The following is a 22,090-nucleotide window of genomic DNA, read 5'->3' on the forward strand; positions in this document are numbered from 1 at the left end:
ACGTATTTGCAACTAAATCCTCTTATATGAAGTGGCATTGAGAGCATTTCTGAGTCCTTCAAAATAAAATACTTCTGAAAGCGTTATTGCGAACTTTGTCAAATGTACGTATTTAAAACTAAATCATATTAATCCATATTGATATTATTTTATAAATATAAATAAATAAATAATTTTTTGTCATAATCGTTTCCTAAACAATGTTTGACGGATAAAAAAATACGCTAATGTTCATTAAAAAATATGAATTGAAATTTTGTTAGAAAAATCAGTTATAGTAATTTTATTTTAATAACAGTATATATATTTATATATATTAATACAAATAAACATAGAAAAAAATGTAAGATTGAAATATCAAAATTATCATAAGATGTAGGAGATTTAGGGCACACAATTTAAATATGCATATTTATGGTATATATGGTATGAGAGTATGAGAAAAGCAAAAGGATCCTACGAATGTGCCTTCATTTTGTTTCATGAAATCTTAATAATGAATCATTTCTTCTTTATCAAATACATAAATAACATTAATTACGCATTTCTCCTGCCCAGATTATTGCGTTCTACCAAGGATTCCCCAGGTACATTCCAAGTACGTTCTGAGGGATTAAAGTCGCCTGATGTAGGCCACTCCGTTTATTGTATTTTTTCCTTTGTGTGTTCCTTCACTTTCAAAGAAGATAATAAATGCATTTCTCAAGATGAGACATTCATGAGCATGAAGAAAAAATCTCAAGTTTTATAGAATCTCAAGTTTTATAGAAAACTTGATGATACTTATATTATAATTTTTTTTAAAATCAAGTTTAAGACATACAACAGTCATAACAATATTCAACAGATTTATTTTTGCTTTTCTAAATCAAAATTGTGGAGACCTATCCAACCTCTGACCTTAACCTCATTTCCTCTATAATAGCGAATTTCCAACACAATAATGAAAGGGTAAATAAAGTGTTCGTAATAGACACCATGCATTCCATTAATTAAAATATTTAAGGGGGAGTATATATTTGGATTACAGGCAAGCAGGCTAATATGTTGTATCTCCTAGTTACCTTCTGGTATGATATTCCAAGATATTAATGAAGAAATAAACTATTCATTGTTCATCATAGACACCAAATGTATAATTTCTAAAACGAATAATAAACATTATCTATTTCATCTCTAAACAGTATACTGTGATTATATGAATGATCAAGAAAAATATCTGTTTCCGCTATGAAAAATATACCTCTTTATAACTAAGCAATTTGAAGAGTACATGCCATTATTCATACGTATTCCTTCTAATGAGATGCACAAGGGAATGCAATTATTTGGTTTACAGATAAGAAACCGACATATTGTATCTCTTAGTTGCCATTTATTGGGATATTCAGAAGACTGTGCTTATAAGTGTCACTTGCAGCAGTGCCAAGGGTTAACCCTTAACTGGGGAGGTGAAATTTTAGGACTTAACTGGGGAGGTGCGGTGTACGAGACCGCACTTAATTTACACTCAAATAAAATTTTCTAATGAATGTATTAGTATGAAAAACTGCCAATATATTGCGCAGATATTTTTCTTGATATATAGATATGTTCTAGAAATTTTTCAAAATATATTGTCATTGAAAAAAGTAAATGCATCGGAACATACATTTTCTTCTCAAATGACATGTTACAATAAATAATAATCTTGAAAAGGCATATTACTTTTTACTTTTTAAATCATATTTATTTTTGCAGTATATGAAGGTATATAGAAGGCAATATAATGTAAAATTCAACATTTATATGGAAAATAAAAAAAAGGACAGTGGATAAAATTGACCCTTTTTTTATCGGCTTGTCTGACTTTCATAGCACGGTTTTCTAGGGCATTTTAAACATACAGTTAAAGAACTAGTATGAAAATCCCCCTATAAATTCTGTATATATATATATCTTGGCATATTAATATATTTTATAAATTTTTCAAATACATTATGACTAGTAAAATTAATTATGTTTGAACATACATATCAAAATCAGTTGAATGCGAACTTTCATCGAAAAACTCTTCTGTTTAATTATTCTTATCACTAAAATCACTTTATGTTTCATTTAAAAGTGTCTGGAACACTTCTTCATAATAGGATCAGTAAACTGGATGATATTTCGGGGCCCAAGTATTAGCGCCATCTGCTAAGCCTTGTTTATCACTGGGAAACTAACAGGGAGATGCGGTCTTAGTGACCGCGCTCGAAGAGATAACTGAATTAATTTGAAAAGCATCTGCTGAAATCGGTTGAAAAAGTGCACGTGTATTCAAGGTCACAAAACATTAAGCTACAGGGTCAATCCATTCAACTGAGCTAAAAATATAATAGGGGTGACAGAAAATCCATCGCTAGCGGTCTCACAGACCGCACGTCCCAAGTTAAGGGTTAACCAGAAGACAATTATTTACATATATACATTTGACAATTATTTGTATATAACTATACAAATAAACTATATAATTATTTTTCAAAGTTTCGATTTTTGAAATTTTTAGCAACTGTTCAGGCTTTATAAAATATTTTCCACAATAATCCATATAGTCGTGGGGTGGGAACAGTTGAGTGGAATTTAGGGATATGGCAATAAGAAATTGAAAAATCTCGAACAGTATAACTATCTCAAATTCTTTTAAACGGGAACCACTAAGTCATTTACCCTAAAAATCCTTTATTTATTTTATGAAGTATTCTTAAAGAATTTGGAATAATGATTCATTATTTCCGGCTATAAAATGTATATATTTTTTATATAACGGCAGTCTTATAAAAAACTTGCATTTAATGAATGTGAAATTTTCTGCTTTTCTAAACAAGCTCATTCATTCAGAGAAACAAAAGCATTTCCTGCAGAAATTAAAAGCTTTATGAACAACAAAGCAGCAACTAAGCGTGTACAGAAACACATAATTTTTTTTATTCATTTTTATTTTTTGCCCCATCATAATACAATTTTTTTTTCTTTCAAGTTCAACCATTGTGATGTTAATTATTTTCCGTTTTTCAACCGAACATTTTAGCTCCACTTAAAGAAATAAGCAAATGGTTTTAAGAGTGCATAACAAAGCGTTAAAACAGCCCTCCAAAAGGTATTTAATGAAAAATTTCAAAAATGCCGTTGAGTTTCGTAATTTTTAATTTTTTTTTTTTCATTTCCTTTTGCTTTGGAATTTCCTTTAGGCACCTTAGGGAAGCGGTTGGTTAATATAGTAATTACAGCAAAGTTTTTTTTTTAAAGTATAATTTGTTCTTTTCTAGCATTAACTGTTGAAAAACTTCGTAAAAAGCTTTGCACATAAAGTGAAAATAATTCTCAATGTTATAGTCTCCACTTTTCCTCAGATATCTTAAAAAGCACTTTGCTTTTTCAGAGCTATTGTTTTATGAAGAGGAAAAAAAAATGGAAACGCTTTTCATCTCGAGAAATTTTTGGAATCTTTTCAAAGTACAGCAAAATAACGAATTACGATTATATTGTTGGATAATTGCTCTAAATAATTGTGGAGGGTTATTATGGTTTATAAGGCATTAATAACGAATCGAAATACATGAAACTTTATTTAATTTTCAATAGTTACCTCTCCATGGTTACCACATATATCTAAACTTCCAAATAAATAAATATTATCTTATTTTCTTGAGGGGCAAAATAGTTTTTCATTATAATTGATTGCATTTCAATGACGAGATATAACTCCTACGTAAGAAGGGGAGTCATACACTAGTGATAGATTCTATTGGAAGATGACAGCGCTAGCGGCTTATATAGCTGTTCCATTTGTGGCTTTACCATTTCCCTTAGTACTCCATTTATAACTATCGTCATGATGTTCATTCAGATTTCCCTGAATGCTAGTGAAGGGCTGGAGTCTTTTTCAATTTTTATTATATTCAGCAGTGTCCAGATAATTATTTTTTATGCAGTAGTATCTGGATAATGTAACTGATAAAGTAGAAAATACTTAAAAAATGCTACGACGTCAATTCGCCCATGCCATTTTAGAGAAATTGCCAATATAGTAAGCATGCTCTCTTTTATCTGGCAAATAAATCAAAGCTGTACAATCGAGTTACCTTCACTGTAATGGCAGGATGTATCATCTATAAAAGAAAAGAAACTTTTTTTCTGTGGTTGGTGATGCTCTTGGAAAACTCAGTCGATTTCTCACCTCGGTGATTTTACGATAATGGTCTTTTAAACTGCATGTCGGGGTAACTTATTGCGTTTATATTCTTAAAGCTACACTATAATATATTATTGTCTCAAAAAGCTGAGTTTTGTTCACTCCATATCTGTCAGACCACGTGATTGATTGAATAATTTATAAATTTAACTTCGTAAAACTAAAAGAAATAGGCTGTATTACATAAACTGTATATTTGTAGCTGTTATGTACGATATAAATTATATAATTTACTTCAATTAAGTTAACAAATGCATTTTATTATGGAAATATACATGAAATTTTTTCTGCTTTTCAGTAATAATTCCAGGAAATTTTATTTTTATGTGTTTTTCTTTCTTTCTTCTTCTTCTTTCCCTAATTCGGAGCACGTTTGAAAATGTTTGAGATTAAAGCGCAAGCATCAAGGTCAACTTGTATGGAATACTAATCACCTGGCGGGGCTACAAGTCCTGATTGAGGATGAGAAGCATTCGGCATGTGGTTCGTTGATTCTCGTCACCCTGGTGGGTACAGAAAAAGGTGGGAATGGGTTCCTTCCATCGATGACGGGAAGTACTTCTCAAAGGGGGAGTTGTATCGTGGCCAGTGATGGTCTTTAGAACTCAGCCGCAGTTATCAACAGTATGGCTGTTGCCGCGGTCCGGTCATTCAGATTTTTCCGTGGTCCTCCCTCAGAGGGGGGGGGGAGTCGGAATAACCGGTTTAAGGTAAGGTATATGGAATCGCTTTCAAGGTTATTTTGTTCCTGTCACAAGTAGTTTGTTTGGATGCAAAATTTCTCTCACGCTACTCCGTAATTTGAATATGGCTTGCGTTTATAAGATTGACTTTGAAGTATCTGATTCTACAAGTTAGCATATGTTTTATTTCTCTATTAAAAATGAAAGGCATGAGTAAAACGTATGGTTGTCGAAATTTCCCCAGATGAATGCTGTAATTTTGAATGATATTTCATATTATATTTATTGTAATGAATTGCATTTCAACGATGAATTCGAAGATTGAAACAATTATGAAATAGAATCCTGCAGCAATACTTGTGATTTTTATTTAAAAAAAAGACACAACTTTTGTGAGAAGGGTAATTTTCTAAATTTGAACTGATACCAGTTATGAATATTATGTTTCTTCCAAATTATAATTGCCATAAATGTAAATGATAAAATGAAGCATATTATCTTGGCTATCTTTAATGAATTACATGAAATACTCATGTTTAATGAAGTGATCTACTATTTAAAATTGAAAAAATTATCATAGAAAAATCTATAAGAGAGAAAGACTTTAGAATTACTACCGTACTAGGAATGAAATATTTTATTTAATTGAGTTAAATATACGAGCTACATAAAGAATTTTAAATTTCTACTTGATTCAAATTAATTAATTTCCCTTGAATTATTTTAAAGTAATTCTTGCATATTTATTTGCATTAAATTAAAACCACTGATTTATTTTGATCTGTAATTCTTATATTAATGGAATTGCAGAGTTGTACAACCGCCTGTGTGTCCAATTTAAATACGCTCGATGAAGTGAAATAATAGTTAATATATTCAGTTCTTTAAATAAGAATGCCAACGATTCGACTATTTGTTTTCCTGTACTATTTATAAGCGAGCCCAATAAACCACTTTCTAAAGAAAGTTTATTCACTGAGTATTATAAATCCACATCTTTACACTCACTTCTATGAAAAATAAATAAATAAATTGTATAAGAGCCAAAAACTCGTAAATGCTCTCCCACCATTAATTATTTAACGTATTATCTTTTCAGAAATAGAAATAAATTTTCTTTAAGCAGTTCCTCATAAAGCACAAAAGACTTTAAAATAAATCCGAATGTCACGTCCTATTGCAAATGAAAAGACCCTTTGCTGAAGCAATAGGGCTGAAATGTTTCCTCACGCTTTTGGACAGTCACTTAAGGCGGCTGAAGTGTGAGGCACGCCCTCACAAAGATGTCAGGAGCGATAAAAAAAACTCTTTTGAAGAAATGCTATTGGCCAAATGAGATACTTTGGAAACCATCCAAATGTCTCTTCGGACGTCTGACACTATTCATGTCCAGTTGCTTCTGTCGTTTTTTTCAACCATTGACGAAATTTTCCACGGTGCACTTGATGTACTTAACTTTGTTATATTATCACTTGAAACTGAGTTCCTTGGGTGAGCAAATGGCAATTCACCTTTAGTTAGATGACCACTAGAGTATTAGATCTGCTTAGGTAGTATACTGGATCATTTGTATTTGGAATTATTCTTAAGTTTTAAAATATCATTCAACTTATTTTTTTCAAGTATCCCGATTTTATTTCGAATTTCTTAGTTCGTAAAGAAGGTGCACAGTTTAGATAATGATGAGTTTCGAGAAATATTCATAGAATGGAAAAAATAATGTCAAAAGAAACTTCTTCTCAAACTGAAGATTGTATTAATTATAATATCAGTAAAAATAAATATACTATATTTTTTATTTCCTCAGATCGTTGCTACATATATATTCCAAATAATAGGCTTCTGTTAATGAAGTTTTTCCAAATAGGTTAGAACAGACACAAAGGAATATAGAATTGCTTTGTAAATTAATTTTTTACCAGATTCCAATGCTGATATGAGAAATTGAATTCTCATATTCTAAGTCTATTACTCTTTAGATTAAAAGTCAATCAATTGCCCAAAATGCTAAAGTTGATGCATGTTTGTTTATTTCAGATATTTTGAAAATATTTTTTTATTAATATTTATTACGGACTATGGTGTAACGACTTTGACATATGAGTTGATGATGATATATATTTTAGATTTGAGAGTGTAAATTTTATTATCAATTAATCGTATCCCTCAAATTGATAGGTAATGCCCTTTTCGTTTATTTAATTTTCTTGACAGACAATTGAATATTTCTGAAAGCTAAAACTACATGTGCATTAAAAAAAATGGTGCGAAACTTTCCACATTCTCGGAATTTAAAGGAAAACAGTAATGGATGAGCTTTGAAACCGGCTACACATTAGACTCTGAATTTATCAAAGCTATGATAACCTGGTACTTAGGCAGATGAACAATATACTTTGGAACTCGAATCGTCCCCATATAACTATATTTTAATCCTAATTGCCACCATCGTCCATAGTACAAACTTTTCCCTTAGGAGACACGATCAATCATAGGCGTCAACTACTATGACACATGAAAAAAAAATGTTTTTGATCTTTTTTCATATTTTTAGGAAATATACACAGAAAAAAAATAGTTTAAATCTGTAACATTTGAATTTTTTATAGAAAATCTTCGCCGGTGTCCTGGCATAGGGGTAGCGCGTCTTCCCCGTGACCTGGGCGTCCTGGGAGTCCCGGTTCGGGCATGGCTGTTCTCTTCATTGTGTTCTCTGTGTGAGGTGCTTGAATTAGCCCCCCTCCCCTGTAAAAAGGGGCTGTGCAAGCGAGTGTGTGTTTGCTATCTTCATTTGAGCTAGAAGTCAGACTTCTGCCCTCGGGTGCTCGCGGGGTTTTACCTTCAGAAACTACTGCGCAAAAATTTGGCTTGAAAAATAGTCACGCGACAAAAAAAAAAAAAAAAAAAAGAGTAAACTTCTATTAAACTTTAAATTATGTCCGGATACCAAATATTTAATTACAAAATGAAGTTTTTAAATAAAAAAATACATAAGATACTGTGATTTCGTTTCTATAGAAAAGTAATATATTTAAAATATTTTCAAAGGAAAAAAAAGAATGTTGAATGGAAAAAGAATTACCATACCTGTAGACTAAGAAAAAACATTGATATTATTAAAAGAAGATGCAATTTACTGAATACAAACTTCAAAATAAATGGAAAAATGAAGTGAAATTTTGTGAATAACTTTAAGATTAAACGCTCGATTTTGAAAAAAAAAAAAAATACATAAAAAAAGTGATTAGAAAGTCATTAAATTACTTTATAAAGATTGATTGATATTTAGTGATTTAAGATTTTAAACAAAAGGTAAAGTAAAATCAATTTATTTTTATCTCTTTGAAATGAAGTTTTTTCACAGAATTTTGCATGAAAAGTAATTATTTTTTGAAAAGTTAAAATCTTGCAACATTCTATAAAGCGTCTTACCTCTTCCAATAAAAACATATGTTTCAATTTTACAAGAAAAAATAATATGTAGATTTGAAAACTTGTTTAAAAATTTCTAAAAAAGTTAAGTAATTAGGTAATTTAAAAAAAAATATTTTTAAATATCTAAATTGTGCAATTAGGTAATTTTTATTTTGAAGATTGCATATAAAACAGAGATTTAAAAATAAGAAAGAGGGAACAGTGTAAAAAAATGTATTCCCTGCATTAAAAAAATGAATTCCAATTGATGAAAACTTAAAATATTTTCTATAACACTAGCTTCGTCAAAATAAGGTGGATAATCTGGATGCACTTTTGAAGTATTGAATTCATGGATACATTGAAGGAAAAAAAATATTACTATTCCAGTATAATTCTAGATAAATTACTTAAGGTATCGCTCATGGATATTTGTACATTTCGATTAATAAAATTTATAAGAAAATATAATTGGATAAAAAAAAAACGGAAGAAGAGCCAGTACGTAAAATTACTAACAATAATTAAAATAATATATTAATTGTTATTGGAAGCAAGACGTGGAATATGGTTAGAACAACACCAAGCAATCAAGACTTTCTTCCAATAACTTGGCTCAAATTATGTCAAAATCAGTCAAACAATTTATTATAAGTCCCTACAATATATTTAAAAAATTAATTTTGATGAAAAATTAAAATATTTTCTATAAAAGAGGAAAAAATGAGGACCTATATTAGAATTAGTATAAAAATAGGAAAGCTAAGAAATATAAACAATACTATTTTCAAAATACACATTAAAAATTAAAAATATATTTGCAGCCATATTTCATATATTATATTACTGACTTTTAAATGGTGTTTCACAATATTAAACGTGAGTCTTCTAAATGAATCTAAAATCCTTTGGTGCTTCAGTTTTTATTTTGAGTCGAAACTGAACATTCTGAAAAGCATGATAAATAGATAGATAATTTCTATCTACGTCTCAAAAAGATTTAAAATACGAAAAACATCTGAATTTCTTCTCAAACTTTAGTAAGTTGAAACCAAATTATAAAAGGGAAACTAATCTTCGGTTACACTGAACTCATTTCAGACTTTCTTCAAGAGTATACCCTAAGCTACAAACACTAATTAGATGCTATCTTTTCCATCATGGAGGATAATTACATTATGAAATTTTCTATGATGTTGCTAAGTATAACATTTGGAAAGGTTAAAACCATTTACTAAGTTCCAGGAAACGTCCCTGCTAAAATACACAGGAGATAATTAGATAATTGCAAAACACGGAATTATTTCTGAAAGAATTGGCATAGGGATCTTTAAATTAATTCATAAATTATATATATAAATGTATTAAAGTATTTTAAGATTTTCTGAATGAACATTTATTTTTCGAAAAATTTGTATAAGAAATAATAAACCTTAATTACTATTTGCAGACTGACAATATGTTAATAGCCATATTCGATGCTTCTCATTTATCTTCATATTCAGCAAGTTTTGTTAAACAAAATGGAATAATAGATTTCTGCAAGAAAATATTGCTAAGAACTTTATACAATATAATGAGAAAGAAAACGCCTTTGTTTCATTTTCTTGGGCTTATTAAGAGAAGTACCATTTTAATAAATAATACATGCACAGTGTAATATTTTGGAACAGACAATCCTTATTATATAAAGAATAAGCAGGTGCCCTTTGAATTTTTGAATCACCGATATAGATGCTCTTGAACTTCACATTACAAATACACAAAGGGATGCTTTGCTATATAAATATACAAAACGGTTAATGCTTAGCTTCTTAGTATACTGAAGAGAATCGGAAATATTTTCTTTTGTTGATTTAAGCCAAAATGTATCCATATATACAGTTTTGATGTATTAATTAGCATACATAAGCATTATTAAGCATATATAAATAATCTTTCGTATATTTTTTCGTGCTTTTGAGTTACGGATTTCATATATGCAGATAAAAATAATTAAATAAATAAGCAGCTAATAATTTAGTTGTTTCAAAGTTTGATATACACCTATGTTTCTTGTACATTATGCCTGATTTCACCTATCGGACTTATACTTGTTGAGTTATTGTGATCACATGCGCACGCGCAAACAGACAACCAGGCATTCTGCCAAAGGAATTTGTTCTAAATTTGATTGAAACTTATAATTTAAGATGAAAAACAGAAAATTCGTTTTCAAATCCCTTTTCTTTGTAATTATGATCGCAGGAAGATTAAAAATATAATTCCCAAAAACACAAGGGTATGTTTTGAAAAAATCAAATGTACATCATTGAGATTCCTCAAACTTAAATTGTATGTTTTTTAATGAGTCCAGGCTCTTCATTAATTTTTACATTCAAAAATATAAAATTGTTATTCTTATTATGGATTCAACGAATTCATATTATCTCAAAATCTCTCCTTAATACCCATAATACAACTTTTCTAACTCTAGAACAAAAGAAATTTAAACTATCCCCAGATCCTTCTCAGCTGTTTGATACTCTCAGCGACATAAAATATGATGATGATATTGTAATAATACTGTTTGCAGTTGTGTTGTAGCATTAGGAAAACTAAAAACTTTAAAATTAAACTCATAGTTTGAGAACTTATACTCACAATTCATATCCAAACTGACTGTACTTGTTACAGGAGCTGTTAGGTTTGTGTTAAAAACTTCACAAGTGAGTGTTGTCAGAAGGTCTGTACGTTTCAGGTTTGGCAAATGAATCTCGTTTCTTGCAAATCCCTGGGGTGTGATGTAGTAAGTATCATCCAGAAGCTCATCGCCTCTAAACCATCGAACAGAAGGTGAAGGATCGCCTAAATAAAGAACAAAACAGATGTTAAGGAAATTCAGTTGATTAATAATTATGCTAAAATTGTACAACTGTTCAAATTCTAAAAACGATGTGCAACTTTAAATAATAAATATCATATCATCCAAACTGGCAGTACTTGTCAAAAGCGACCAAAATATTGATATAACGTTTAATTAATTGAAAAATATATAGTAGAAAACGTCTTGATGTCTTTCATTAAAAGAATATTTAGCTTTAAGTCAGAATGTACTTTTTTTTTTGCGTTGTAAAGTTCTGCATTATAAATAGATGACATAAAATAATTCGTAATGCCATTTATTGCAACTATTATTACCATTCATTGTATTTGATTTTTGCATTATGCATTTTTGTAGGATAAATAGATGGTATTAAATTGTCCTCAATACAATTTATTCCAACAGATTTTGAATGGGTTGAAAGTATTTCATTCTCTACACCTGATGCATATGGTTCGTTGTCATATAAATATTATATTATATTCTAGAATTATCAATTTGAGTTCAATCTGGGAAATTTGTGTCTTCCAAATTCTGAATTATGATCTGATTGTAAAAAAAAATATTTTAACACATTTAGTAAACTTCTACGCTGCACCAGGTTGTGTAACAAGGAAATCAGTGAAAAAAATATTATTACGATCAAATCACACCATAAAATGCAAAGATTACAATGATTTAACTTTAGATGAAGTAATATAAGTTCAGAAAGACACAAAAGATGAAATTTCACAGTCAGAGCCGAAAAAAAGCCCAATAAAATTCGCAATACGGATTACGGGATAAAGAAGACATCGTCAAGATTAAAAATCGATATTCTTATATTCTGCGTCTTAATTTATTTAATGTTCATATATATAAGAGGCAATAATTATCTTTGAAAAGAACACTGCAGAAATAGAAAAAAAGTTGAGAGTCTCAAAACTGTCAAATCTTGGCAGTAATCTTTTCAAAATATTGACTGGAAAATAAAGCGTTAAAAAAAGAAAAAGAAAAAAAAAAGAAATTGTCTTTTCTTTAAACTTTTCATCCTAAATAGATGGCAGGCCTTGTTTTATTGCATACATTTCCTTTAATTCAACAATTCGGTCGTCAAGAAATTGCTGAAACTGTTACATTTCTCTAATACAGTTTGCAGCTAAACACAATTAAAAGAAATTATATATGACGCTACATGAATGTGGCTCTACTTGTCTATGATCTTTTTTCCTAGTATTTTACCCGACTAGAAGCTTAAAATCGCAGTTTATTTACCCTTTTTAATTCCTTGATAAGATACACTTTTAAATCTCCTGTTTATCAATTCCATGTCGCATAAAATTCAAAATTATAGGTTCAGAAATGATAACTGGGAACAAAAATTAATTGGGTAGATTGATTATGGGGCACATATTCCAGACCGAAGAGAACTGAGAAACACTTTCATTTAGGTATTCTTGAAAAGAAAAAACAAATAACTCTCTCTCTCTCTCTCTCTATATATATATATATATTGCAAATGAATGGAGTCACATTGATTTTTATATATTCTACGACATTACATAGTGTTTATTATCACTTAAAATATTTTCTTATCAAATAAATGGTTATTATATATCTTCACGATAATCAGAAACGCTCCTGAAGTAAGGTGCTTGATTAATAAATAATTTGGGAAAAATAATTAATAAAATACTATTTTATTAATAATCATTTTTATTGCAGAGTTCATTGCTTAATGAGCTCAATACGCCCTCACAAGAAATGCAACCCTCTTCTTAATCTTGTATAAAATAAGAGAAATAACAAATATAGTTATTTAACTAAACGTATTTATGGTTGAAAATATTTGATAATTTCTATTTGAGGTATTCCTATGCATAATTTATTAATATTGCTGAAAAGAAAATTATGTAAACATATATATATAATCTTTGTTTACTTCTTCAATTATTTAAAATTCCAATGAATAAATATTTCCGTCGTGAAGAATTCTTCAATAAGGAAAATTAAGTCATAAAACTGAAATTTTGCCAAGTAATTAATAATGTATTATGAAGTTTATTTATAATTAAATAAGTTTTAATGCATAAATTTATGTAAAATTAAAGTATTAAATTAGAATCGTTTCTTTAGTAATTAGTGAAAATGAAGTATTTTTTTTGTTCCTTCATTATTTTCTCATAAATGTGAATAATATTATTTACATAAAGTTAAATTTAATATATGAATTAAACTAATACAAATCAATATACATTTAGAACAAGTATTTAGAAATATCCAGGAAAACAACGCTGTTTTCCATAATATTATTCAATCCAATTGCATATCATTCATAAAGAAACCTTGAGGCAAGCAGAATATAAAAATGAAAATTTATTTAGATCCAAACCTTTCAGTGCAAAAGATTCACGAATTCAAATTTTAAAATAATAATTGCTTTACGATTTCCATTAACGTTTCTGATTAATTTCTTTTCAGAGATTTATGTTTTATATATATTTAGTAAACTATCTCATTCAATAATATATACTTGAAACTTACATCATCGAATATGTCTTTATTATTTTTATAGTCTTCTAAAATATCAAAAATGACTCCTGAACAGAATTTTATTTAAAATTATGTATAACAGATATTTATATTATACGTTCATAGTTCCCAAGAGATTTATTTTGAAGAGAATTTAAAATCATAAATGACGGAAAATGAAATAAAAATAGGTCAGTTTCTATATACTTTGAAGGAAAAAAAATTACAAGTAAAATAGAAATAAACTTTCTATTTCCAGAGATAAAGATATATCTAATAAAATTCTCCATATATGTTTTCTATTAGATTAAATTGCAACTGTTTTGTATTAGTATACTTTATTTCATAAATATAATGCTAAGTAAACACTACGATAAATTATAACAACCCTATATTTTTTTCCTCAAATGTTACTTAAATCAACAGTTGTTTATTCTTTTTTTATAACCGTGGTTTATTCTATTGTGATTCTCATACGAAAGAGAAAATAATCAGGAATTTATAGCGTTCTTGTCTGATGAAAAAAAAATATGTAAGATCAAGACTTTTATGTATTAATACATAATACACGAATATAAAAATATTAATAACATAGCAAAGAACACAATATGATAGGATTAAGTCGTATCAAATCATATTCTAACACCGGGAAGTAATCAATAGACGAGCTCTTTAGATTATATTAAGTCTTTTATGACAGAAATAAATATACAATATTACTACGTGGAAATAATAATAAAATGATTTCTCTTAAACGGTTTTACACGACAGAGTAAAATGTTATGCTAAAATTATTGTAAAAAACAGAGATTAAAGGTTATCTATTAAAGATTAAAAAAAATAATACATGCCAGTAAAAATGTAAGATAAAATAATAATAATGATTCTTTTTTGCATAAACTTTCTAAATTTACCAAAACATAATAAATAACTATTTTTAATCAGAAGAATATGTGTGAAAGGGGAGAAATAATTTGAATTTTAAGATCGCATTCCAATTTTAAAGGAAATTGCCGATTGGAAATGATATTATATGAAATAAATTTTTCTGCAAGTTTTTAGATAAAAAAACTATCACAGTATTCTGTCGCGCAAATGGTAAGTAATATGATAAGTAAATTTCATTGCATTTTCTTTTTTTTTAGTGAAACTACCAGATACATATTTAAAAGAATCCCCTTATTAACAATCAATGTTTTAATTGGCAATAACGTCATAATAAAAAGCAATTAAAACCGAGCAAAAATGACGAAGATTGGTAATTAAATTCACGAAAAAATTTTAGTCTGGAATAAACTAGGGACCATAATTTTGTATGAAAGAATTTTGAATAAAATTATTTTTATTATAAATTTAAGAATATTGCATTCTGTTAAAAAAATTTAATAAATTTATTGCGAAAATAAATAAAAAACAAAGAAAGTAACTGCCTGTTGTAATAAAATGCCTTATTGTAAATGATGAATTAAAATTGAAGAGTAACAGTGAAAAAAAATATTCCTTGACGATTAAAAATTAACAATCATATCATGAAAAAAAAAAGAATATTACAAAACGTATTACAATAATATGTATACATAATCGCTTGAAATGATATATGTCCATGAAGAGCAGTAGACTGAAATAAAAAAAAAAGTGCCAGAACTTGGCCAAATTACGTACCAGTGATTAAATTTTTGATAGACAAAGTCTTTGTCATATTTGAAGTAATAATTATATTTCAAAATGTCTCTCAAACACCAAAATAAAAAAAACAGCATTTCGAAAATATTTCGAGTTAATAAATTAAAAGATTAATTTTTAATCATTAAATAATGAAACTATTTCGATTTTCAGTAAAAACAGAAATGATTTGAATATATATACAAATATGATTTGATAAATATACAAAATGTTCATAAAATTAATAATAGGTGAAGATAAAATAATTATAACGAATGTGTAAATACATACATTTTTAATTTAAAATTTATTGTTTAAATTAATCTATAATATATCATACCGGAAACTTTATTATCGGATTAAAATTTAATTCAAAAAATAAACCAAATATTTTCTATATGCACACTCAATATTTCTAAAAGTTATATTATATGCATTTAAGCATTATAAAGCTTTTTTGTTTCGATTATTTTCACAGTAGCTAATAACATCAACTTTTGTTCACATTTGTTAAATGATATGGAATATTGCTCCCCCGAATATAAGTAAATTCTTGAATTTGGTGTAACAGGAAGAATTTTTCTTCTTTTTTTTAATAACATTTTTCTCTGCAAAAATATTTAATGAAGTTCAGTCATTATATAATTTATTATTCTTTAACTGTCAGGAGCTCATATGAAGCAATTACAATGCATTTTACCCACGTTCTAAAAATAATTATTTTTAAATAATCGAATTCAATCTTTTATTCTAACTTCTGGCTTGTGTAGGCTTTTATTTTACCACATTGATAACAACATGCATTGAAATAAAAAAAAAATTGTATCAGCAAATTCCCTTCTAAAACGATATAAGTTCAAAATACTTTCATACGATATCTTTTTCAAGCATTATGTCTTCCTATTTGGTTTTCTTATTCATGGTAAGAACTCTGAAAAATTAATTAAAAACATAAATAAACAGAATTATTTTTGAAAACTTGATGAACTGATATAAATTCCTTATTTAAAAAATAAGGAATTCTTCATCTTTTAATATGAAAATAAATTATTTTATTGAAATATATGTTAATAGGTTATTAATGTTATATGGTTATATATGTTATAGGTTATATATGTTAATAGGTTATTTTAAGTCCCTTAAAAGGAAATATTAAACTAGATGCAAGCTTCGATTACATTTAATGCATTCATTTAAATATACGATGGCAAATCTCTATTTACCGAGAAGTCATCTTTCAAGTGCAAACACAGACCACGGTTAATGCAAGATATGAGCCTCGAGACGATGATATAGACGAAAATAATGAGAGCAGACCTTTATTCCCCACTTACTCAAATTAATATCGCAGCATCGTCATCAACCTTGAGTATAACTGAAACGTTATCTTTCAGTATTAAGTTCAGAATATTGACATTGGGGCGAAGTTGTCTCGAAAATTTAACGATCACCTGACTGCCTCTATTTCCTCTCATTAGGTTTAAATATCGATACGTAAATGTTACGATTTCTGTCAGACCGAGTTGCTAATTCATCAACCGCTATAGCGTTTTGTATCCCCTCCACAATTTAATGTGATATAGTATTCCGATAGCTACTGAATGCTTGTAGAACTAATCTGATAAAGACATTATATTTCAACTTTAGTTAATAAGGCAGAATGTTGAAATGATCCTGTATTCTAGGAGCACAACTCTGTTAACTAAATTTTCGAACTATAGAGATTATGTGGATGGTTCTTCTTAATTCGAAAAGTTTTGGCAAAATATTTGAGTTTCCAATACTGAATTTATGAACTTTAAAATCATTTTCAAATTTATTTAAATAACTATTTTGCGAAAGAAAATTATTTATATTACTTTCTTAACTAAAGACAATGTTTTTAGCATAGAATAAAATATATTTATAAATTCTCATTTTCTCATTATTTTTAACCATATTTTTTAAATCATATGCAAGAAATAACGCATATATAAAACGTTTTCTAATTTGAATTCCTTAATAACTAATCCTGCATCTATACAACATAAAAAGAAATATCTAATGCACTTTGAAAAAAACTATATGCTCGATAATAAGAAAGAGAAACAAAACAATATGTTTTTTTAACCAACTTATTTTCTCTTAAAAATCACATTAGTTTTAAATTTATGACAAATAAACAATAACGGAAACTTTAAATAAAGTTTAAACTTAATCAAATACAAATATATGATTTTTTTTACTATTTTTTATTTAGCAAAACTATTGTAATGCTATGTTTATTGCAATAATAATATATTTCCCTCTTTCTCAAGACAGAAAATAATAAAGTGCTCCGTGTGGAGAACACAAGGTTGTGTTCACATATATACCATTCTCTCATAATATGTTTACATTATATTACGATTTGTTCATATTGTGTTTGTATTGATATATTGCGATTCTCTCATATTGTATATGCATTGATATATACGAGTCTCTCATATTGTTTTTGTATGGATACATGCGATCCTCTCGAATGCATTTGTATTTATATATATGGCTTTCTTCATTTGATTACGACCATGTAAACCGTTTATTCCACCTTATATATATATATATAAGAGCATTTATGAAGAGTTTTTTTATTATAACAACTTGTAATTTTAGTAATGAAATGTGAAAAATGACATCTCTATGCCAACATCAGAAAAAGTTGTATTTAATACTGATGTGTTCTAAATTCTAGGATTACATTATAATAAAAAAATCCACACATTGCAAAATAAGATTTGACTAAACTTACATTTGCATTAAATACAAAATACATGCCACATAAACATTGCGAATAACACAGTAAAAGGACGGCATATATATATATTACCTAAGTTTCGAGGGTCACATAAATTGACTGGTAAAATGAAACTATGCCTGGTGCATTTTTCAAAATTCATTTTTTTTAAAGAATTTGATTCCTTTCTCCAATACATAAAAGTTCAAATAATAAGCTTTATTTCATAGGTCATTTATCAAATCTGTGATTTTTTTTGCAATATCAATCTGTACAAGACAACATCCTCCATCCATTAATTACTCGCCAGTCGCAATTTACGCTACGTATATACCCATCATGTGGTTTAGGTGTATATTTGCAAACTTAGATATTTTTCTGAATCAAATTTGCAACAGGAAAGTTAAAAGCTTTGCAACTTTACCAAGATCTAGAAATGATCATAAAAGTCATTTAATAACTCAGTTACACTAAACTATTTCTGCCCAAATCCATTTATCAAAGAAATGCTCGAAACTTCTTATTTATATTAAACTTTCTTTTCACAAAAGCTTGCCCCAAAACTTTTTGATGATTAAGCAGTTATTTAACTTGTTATAAATTCTGATTCTTTCAAACTGATACGTTTTCGCAATGAACAAAAATGCTTAACATTTGTGATTATTTATTGTTTTAACATAATTATCATTGATAATGCAATATTAATATATTTATTATTTGTCTAAAAACTAAAAACTAATTGAAGAAGTAAAATACTGTCAAATTATATGAAAATTAAGAAATGTGAAATTGTATTGGTTACACTCGTGTCACTTTATAAATATAAAGTTCTTCTGTCAAAATTCTGCTTGTAATTGTAAGTAGAAATTTTTTACTAGTTGGAATAACTCTTTATTATCTCTTTTATGTTTTCTTCACAATACATAAATGAGTGCTTGTTAATATGGTTACGTATGCAACTTTGTTTAATATTCTATTGGAAAACACATCAGTATGATTTTGGTTGTAGGTTCTCTAGGTGTTGCAGGTGAAATTGATGTAAGGAGACTGCGTAAACCACTTGCCAATACATTTGCTCAAGATGCTGTTATTACAGAAGCAACCATCAGATCCCCTTGATGTCCGCTGAATGTTATAAATGGAATAGATCTCAGTTCGTAGCCGATGGCTATCTTCCACCCTTATGCTGAATGATCAATGTGCTATCTGAAATGAATACATTCGCAATAGCACTTCAGTACACACATGCAACGACTAGTGCATTGGTTCTTGTTTGCTCATACTAAATGTATGTCACCAAACGAGGCGAACGTAACATCTGGCACAAACCTTGTATACTGCAATAACAATGCATCCAGAATGTCATTTCAGGAACTTGAGAAAGCCTCATTAACTTTGTGTTCCGATCACTCAAAAGTTTTCGAGAATATTCTTTTAGGTGAATATGCTTTTTTTATATACTTTGTTTCATAGACTAATTTAAATGCCTTCTTAATGCACCTAATAAAATTTAACTGCACAACACATTTATATTATATTAAGTACAATCTTTTTTTAAAAAAAAATATTGTACTTTGTATTGTATTGTATTGTTTTTATACAATTTGTATCAATTTGCATATTTTATAAGTACATTAGATTCATTTATTAACCCCTTATTGGGGACATGAATTTACTCATGCAACCAGAGACATGGGATCAAAATAACTCCAATGTTCTTTTTTTTTGTAAATAGCATTGACATTTATTTTGGAAATACATTACATTCTGTAAATCATGTAGTTACCAAAAATATCAATATTAAAAATGTTAAATGGCATAATACTAAATGTTGGAAAGATATAAGAAAAAGCTAAATAATCTTTTAACGAGTATTTAATTCGTTTAGATATTACGGAATTACACTACTGATAATAACTGTTAGAATTTAACGAATAAAAATGAAGAATACGATATTTTAAAACTTTATATTTAAATCATTTCCTTATTCTGTTTTGCATTATTCAAATTAAAAGCAGTTTCAGTCACATAATGTCAATCACTCCATAAATAACAGCAAAACCTTAGAGGAAGAACAACTCCGTTATATTCTAGTGTTCTTACTTAGAGTTTTACCAACTTACTGTTGAAAGAAGATTTTGAAAGTACTGAGCAGATTATTATATTCAATCATAAAATATGACGTTATAATCAGAGTTAATTAGCAATGATGTGTCATTTTGACTCCAACCTATAATTACGGATTAAATTCAGCTGTAACAGTTCTTAAAATAAGAAAATGGAAGCATTAAATAAAAATACTGTTGTTATATTCTCTACTTACGGTTTACATAGAAATTTCTGAATAATTTACATTCAGTTTTTTTTAAATCAAATAGAGCGACATTAATTTATTATTCTAAGTTCTTTCTACTTAAATTTTCTACTAAATTAACCTTGTTGTGACTTCTAAATTTAGTTATTCACCTAATTGAATTTTAAATTAACAAACAGACAAAATGTGAGATATTACTCAAGTCACATGGTAGAAGGAAAGACTAATTTCTTTTTTCAAACTGATATTCAAAAAATGTAGCATTTACCTTTACTTAATTTTATTTTTGTATAAGATTCAAATAATGCTGCTAAAAATAATCCTATTCCTCCCAAAATGCGATTTTTTAAGCCACTCTTTGTATCGGTACCATTATTTACTTGTAACTAAATTTTACTCGAAAAGCGTTTAACATTTCCTAATAAGATAATTTAATTTGGAAGCTATCATCTCGAATGGCATGTAAATACTCTCTTCGAAGAAATGATTTGAGTTTTACTTAGATAACCTGAACTTTATTTTACAGATTTCATTACAATATAATTGTACTTATAGAGCTGCACAATACAGTTTTTATAGAGTTGTACCATACAACAGCATTTATAGGGTTGTACCATGCAGTTTATATATAGAGTTATGCCATACAGTTGTATTTATAGAATTGTACCATACAGTTGCATTTATAGAGTTGTACTATACACTTGTATTTGTATTTTACTCATACTAAACTTACAGAAAATTATTTTATTAAAATCTCGGTGTATATATAATCTGCTGCTACAGACTTTTGCAAAACAGCACCTTCGTTGAGAAAGTTTTTAATATCCGTAGTTCCACTAGGTGGTCCTACCCGCATCATTTAACAAGAATTCATATACAGTATGATTAATAGGATCAACGTTAGATCAGAAATATGTTTGCGTTTTTTAAAACTATATAAAACTAAATAAATAATTTCAAATTATGTAAATTAAATTACACATACACGTTTATTGAATCCCCTACTTATTACTATGCAGAAAAAAAGTTCTCGGCATTTTTGCCATTTAAGCGCAAAAATACGTATTAAACGTGTTAGCATTAAACATGTACCATATCTTATCTGCACAAAGACTTCTTTTCAAAGATTCACACCAAGGTGAATTGTGGCAATTTTATAATTGGTTACAAGACAACATTTTAAGTGTGATCCAAATGCTTTTATTAACTGCTGATTTTATTACTAAAATTAATTTTAACGAATTTTCATCTGAAGGTAGGATAGTAATTCCAAAAATGTTTCCAGTTTAAAACAAAACTATAATCTCTAATAATTTGTGAATGCTATCTATATAAAAATAACTTAAAATATGCCTTTACTTCTTTCTTGATTAATTATAAAACTTAAACAATAAAAGCAATTTCATTTATATTATGTTTATATTTTATTAAAAAGAATTGTTTTTCCCTATAAATCCAAGATATAAACTATTTACTGCTATAATAAATTCTGAAACGATATATATATACTTTAAATTTATGACTTCACTCAAACTATTGAAAAAACATTCGTGTAATCTTACAGCATCGCAATGGATTATTAAACAATTCTAAAATAGGAGAAATTCAAACAAACTTTTAGAAATCCTGGCTATGAAAATATCTGTACTTCATCGGGGTATTCAAGCGAAACAGG

General features: G+C 27.9%; 1 protein-coding gene across 1 annotated transcript in view; it reads right to left on the reverse strand.

Annotated features, from left to right (window-relative positions):
- The window catches only part of LOC129984935 (nephrin-like), a 106,486-nt gene extending 94,001 nt beyond the window's left edge, over positions 1–12,485 (reverse strand). The window contains exons 1-2 of the mRNA XM_056094881.1: positions 12,431–12,485; positions 10,957–11,160 (exon numbers count right to left, since the gene is read on the reverse strand). Coding sequence (XP_055950856.1) covers positions 10,957–11,160; positions 12,431–12,485 — 259 coding nt within the window. The remainder of the gene's footprint in view (positions 1–10,956; positions 11,161–12,430) is intronic.
- Positions 12,486–22,090: the final 9,605 nt, after the last annotated feature.

The sequence above is a fragment of the Argiope bruennichi genome, chromosome 9, assembly GCF_947563725.1.
Source record: "Argiope bruennichi chromosome 9, qqArgBrue1.1, whole genome shotgun sequence".
Lineage (NCBI taxonomy): Eukaryota > Metazoa > Arthropoda > Arachnida > Araneae > Araneidae > Argiope > Argiope bruennichi.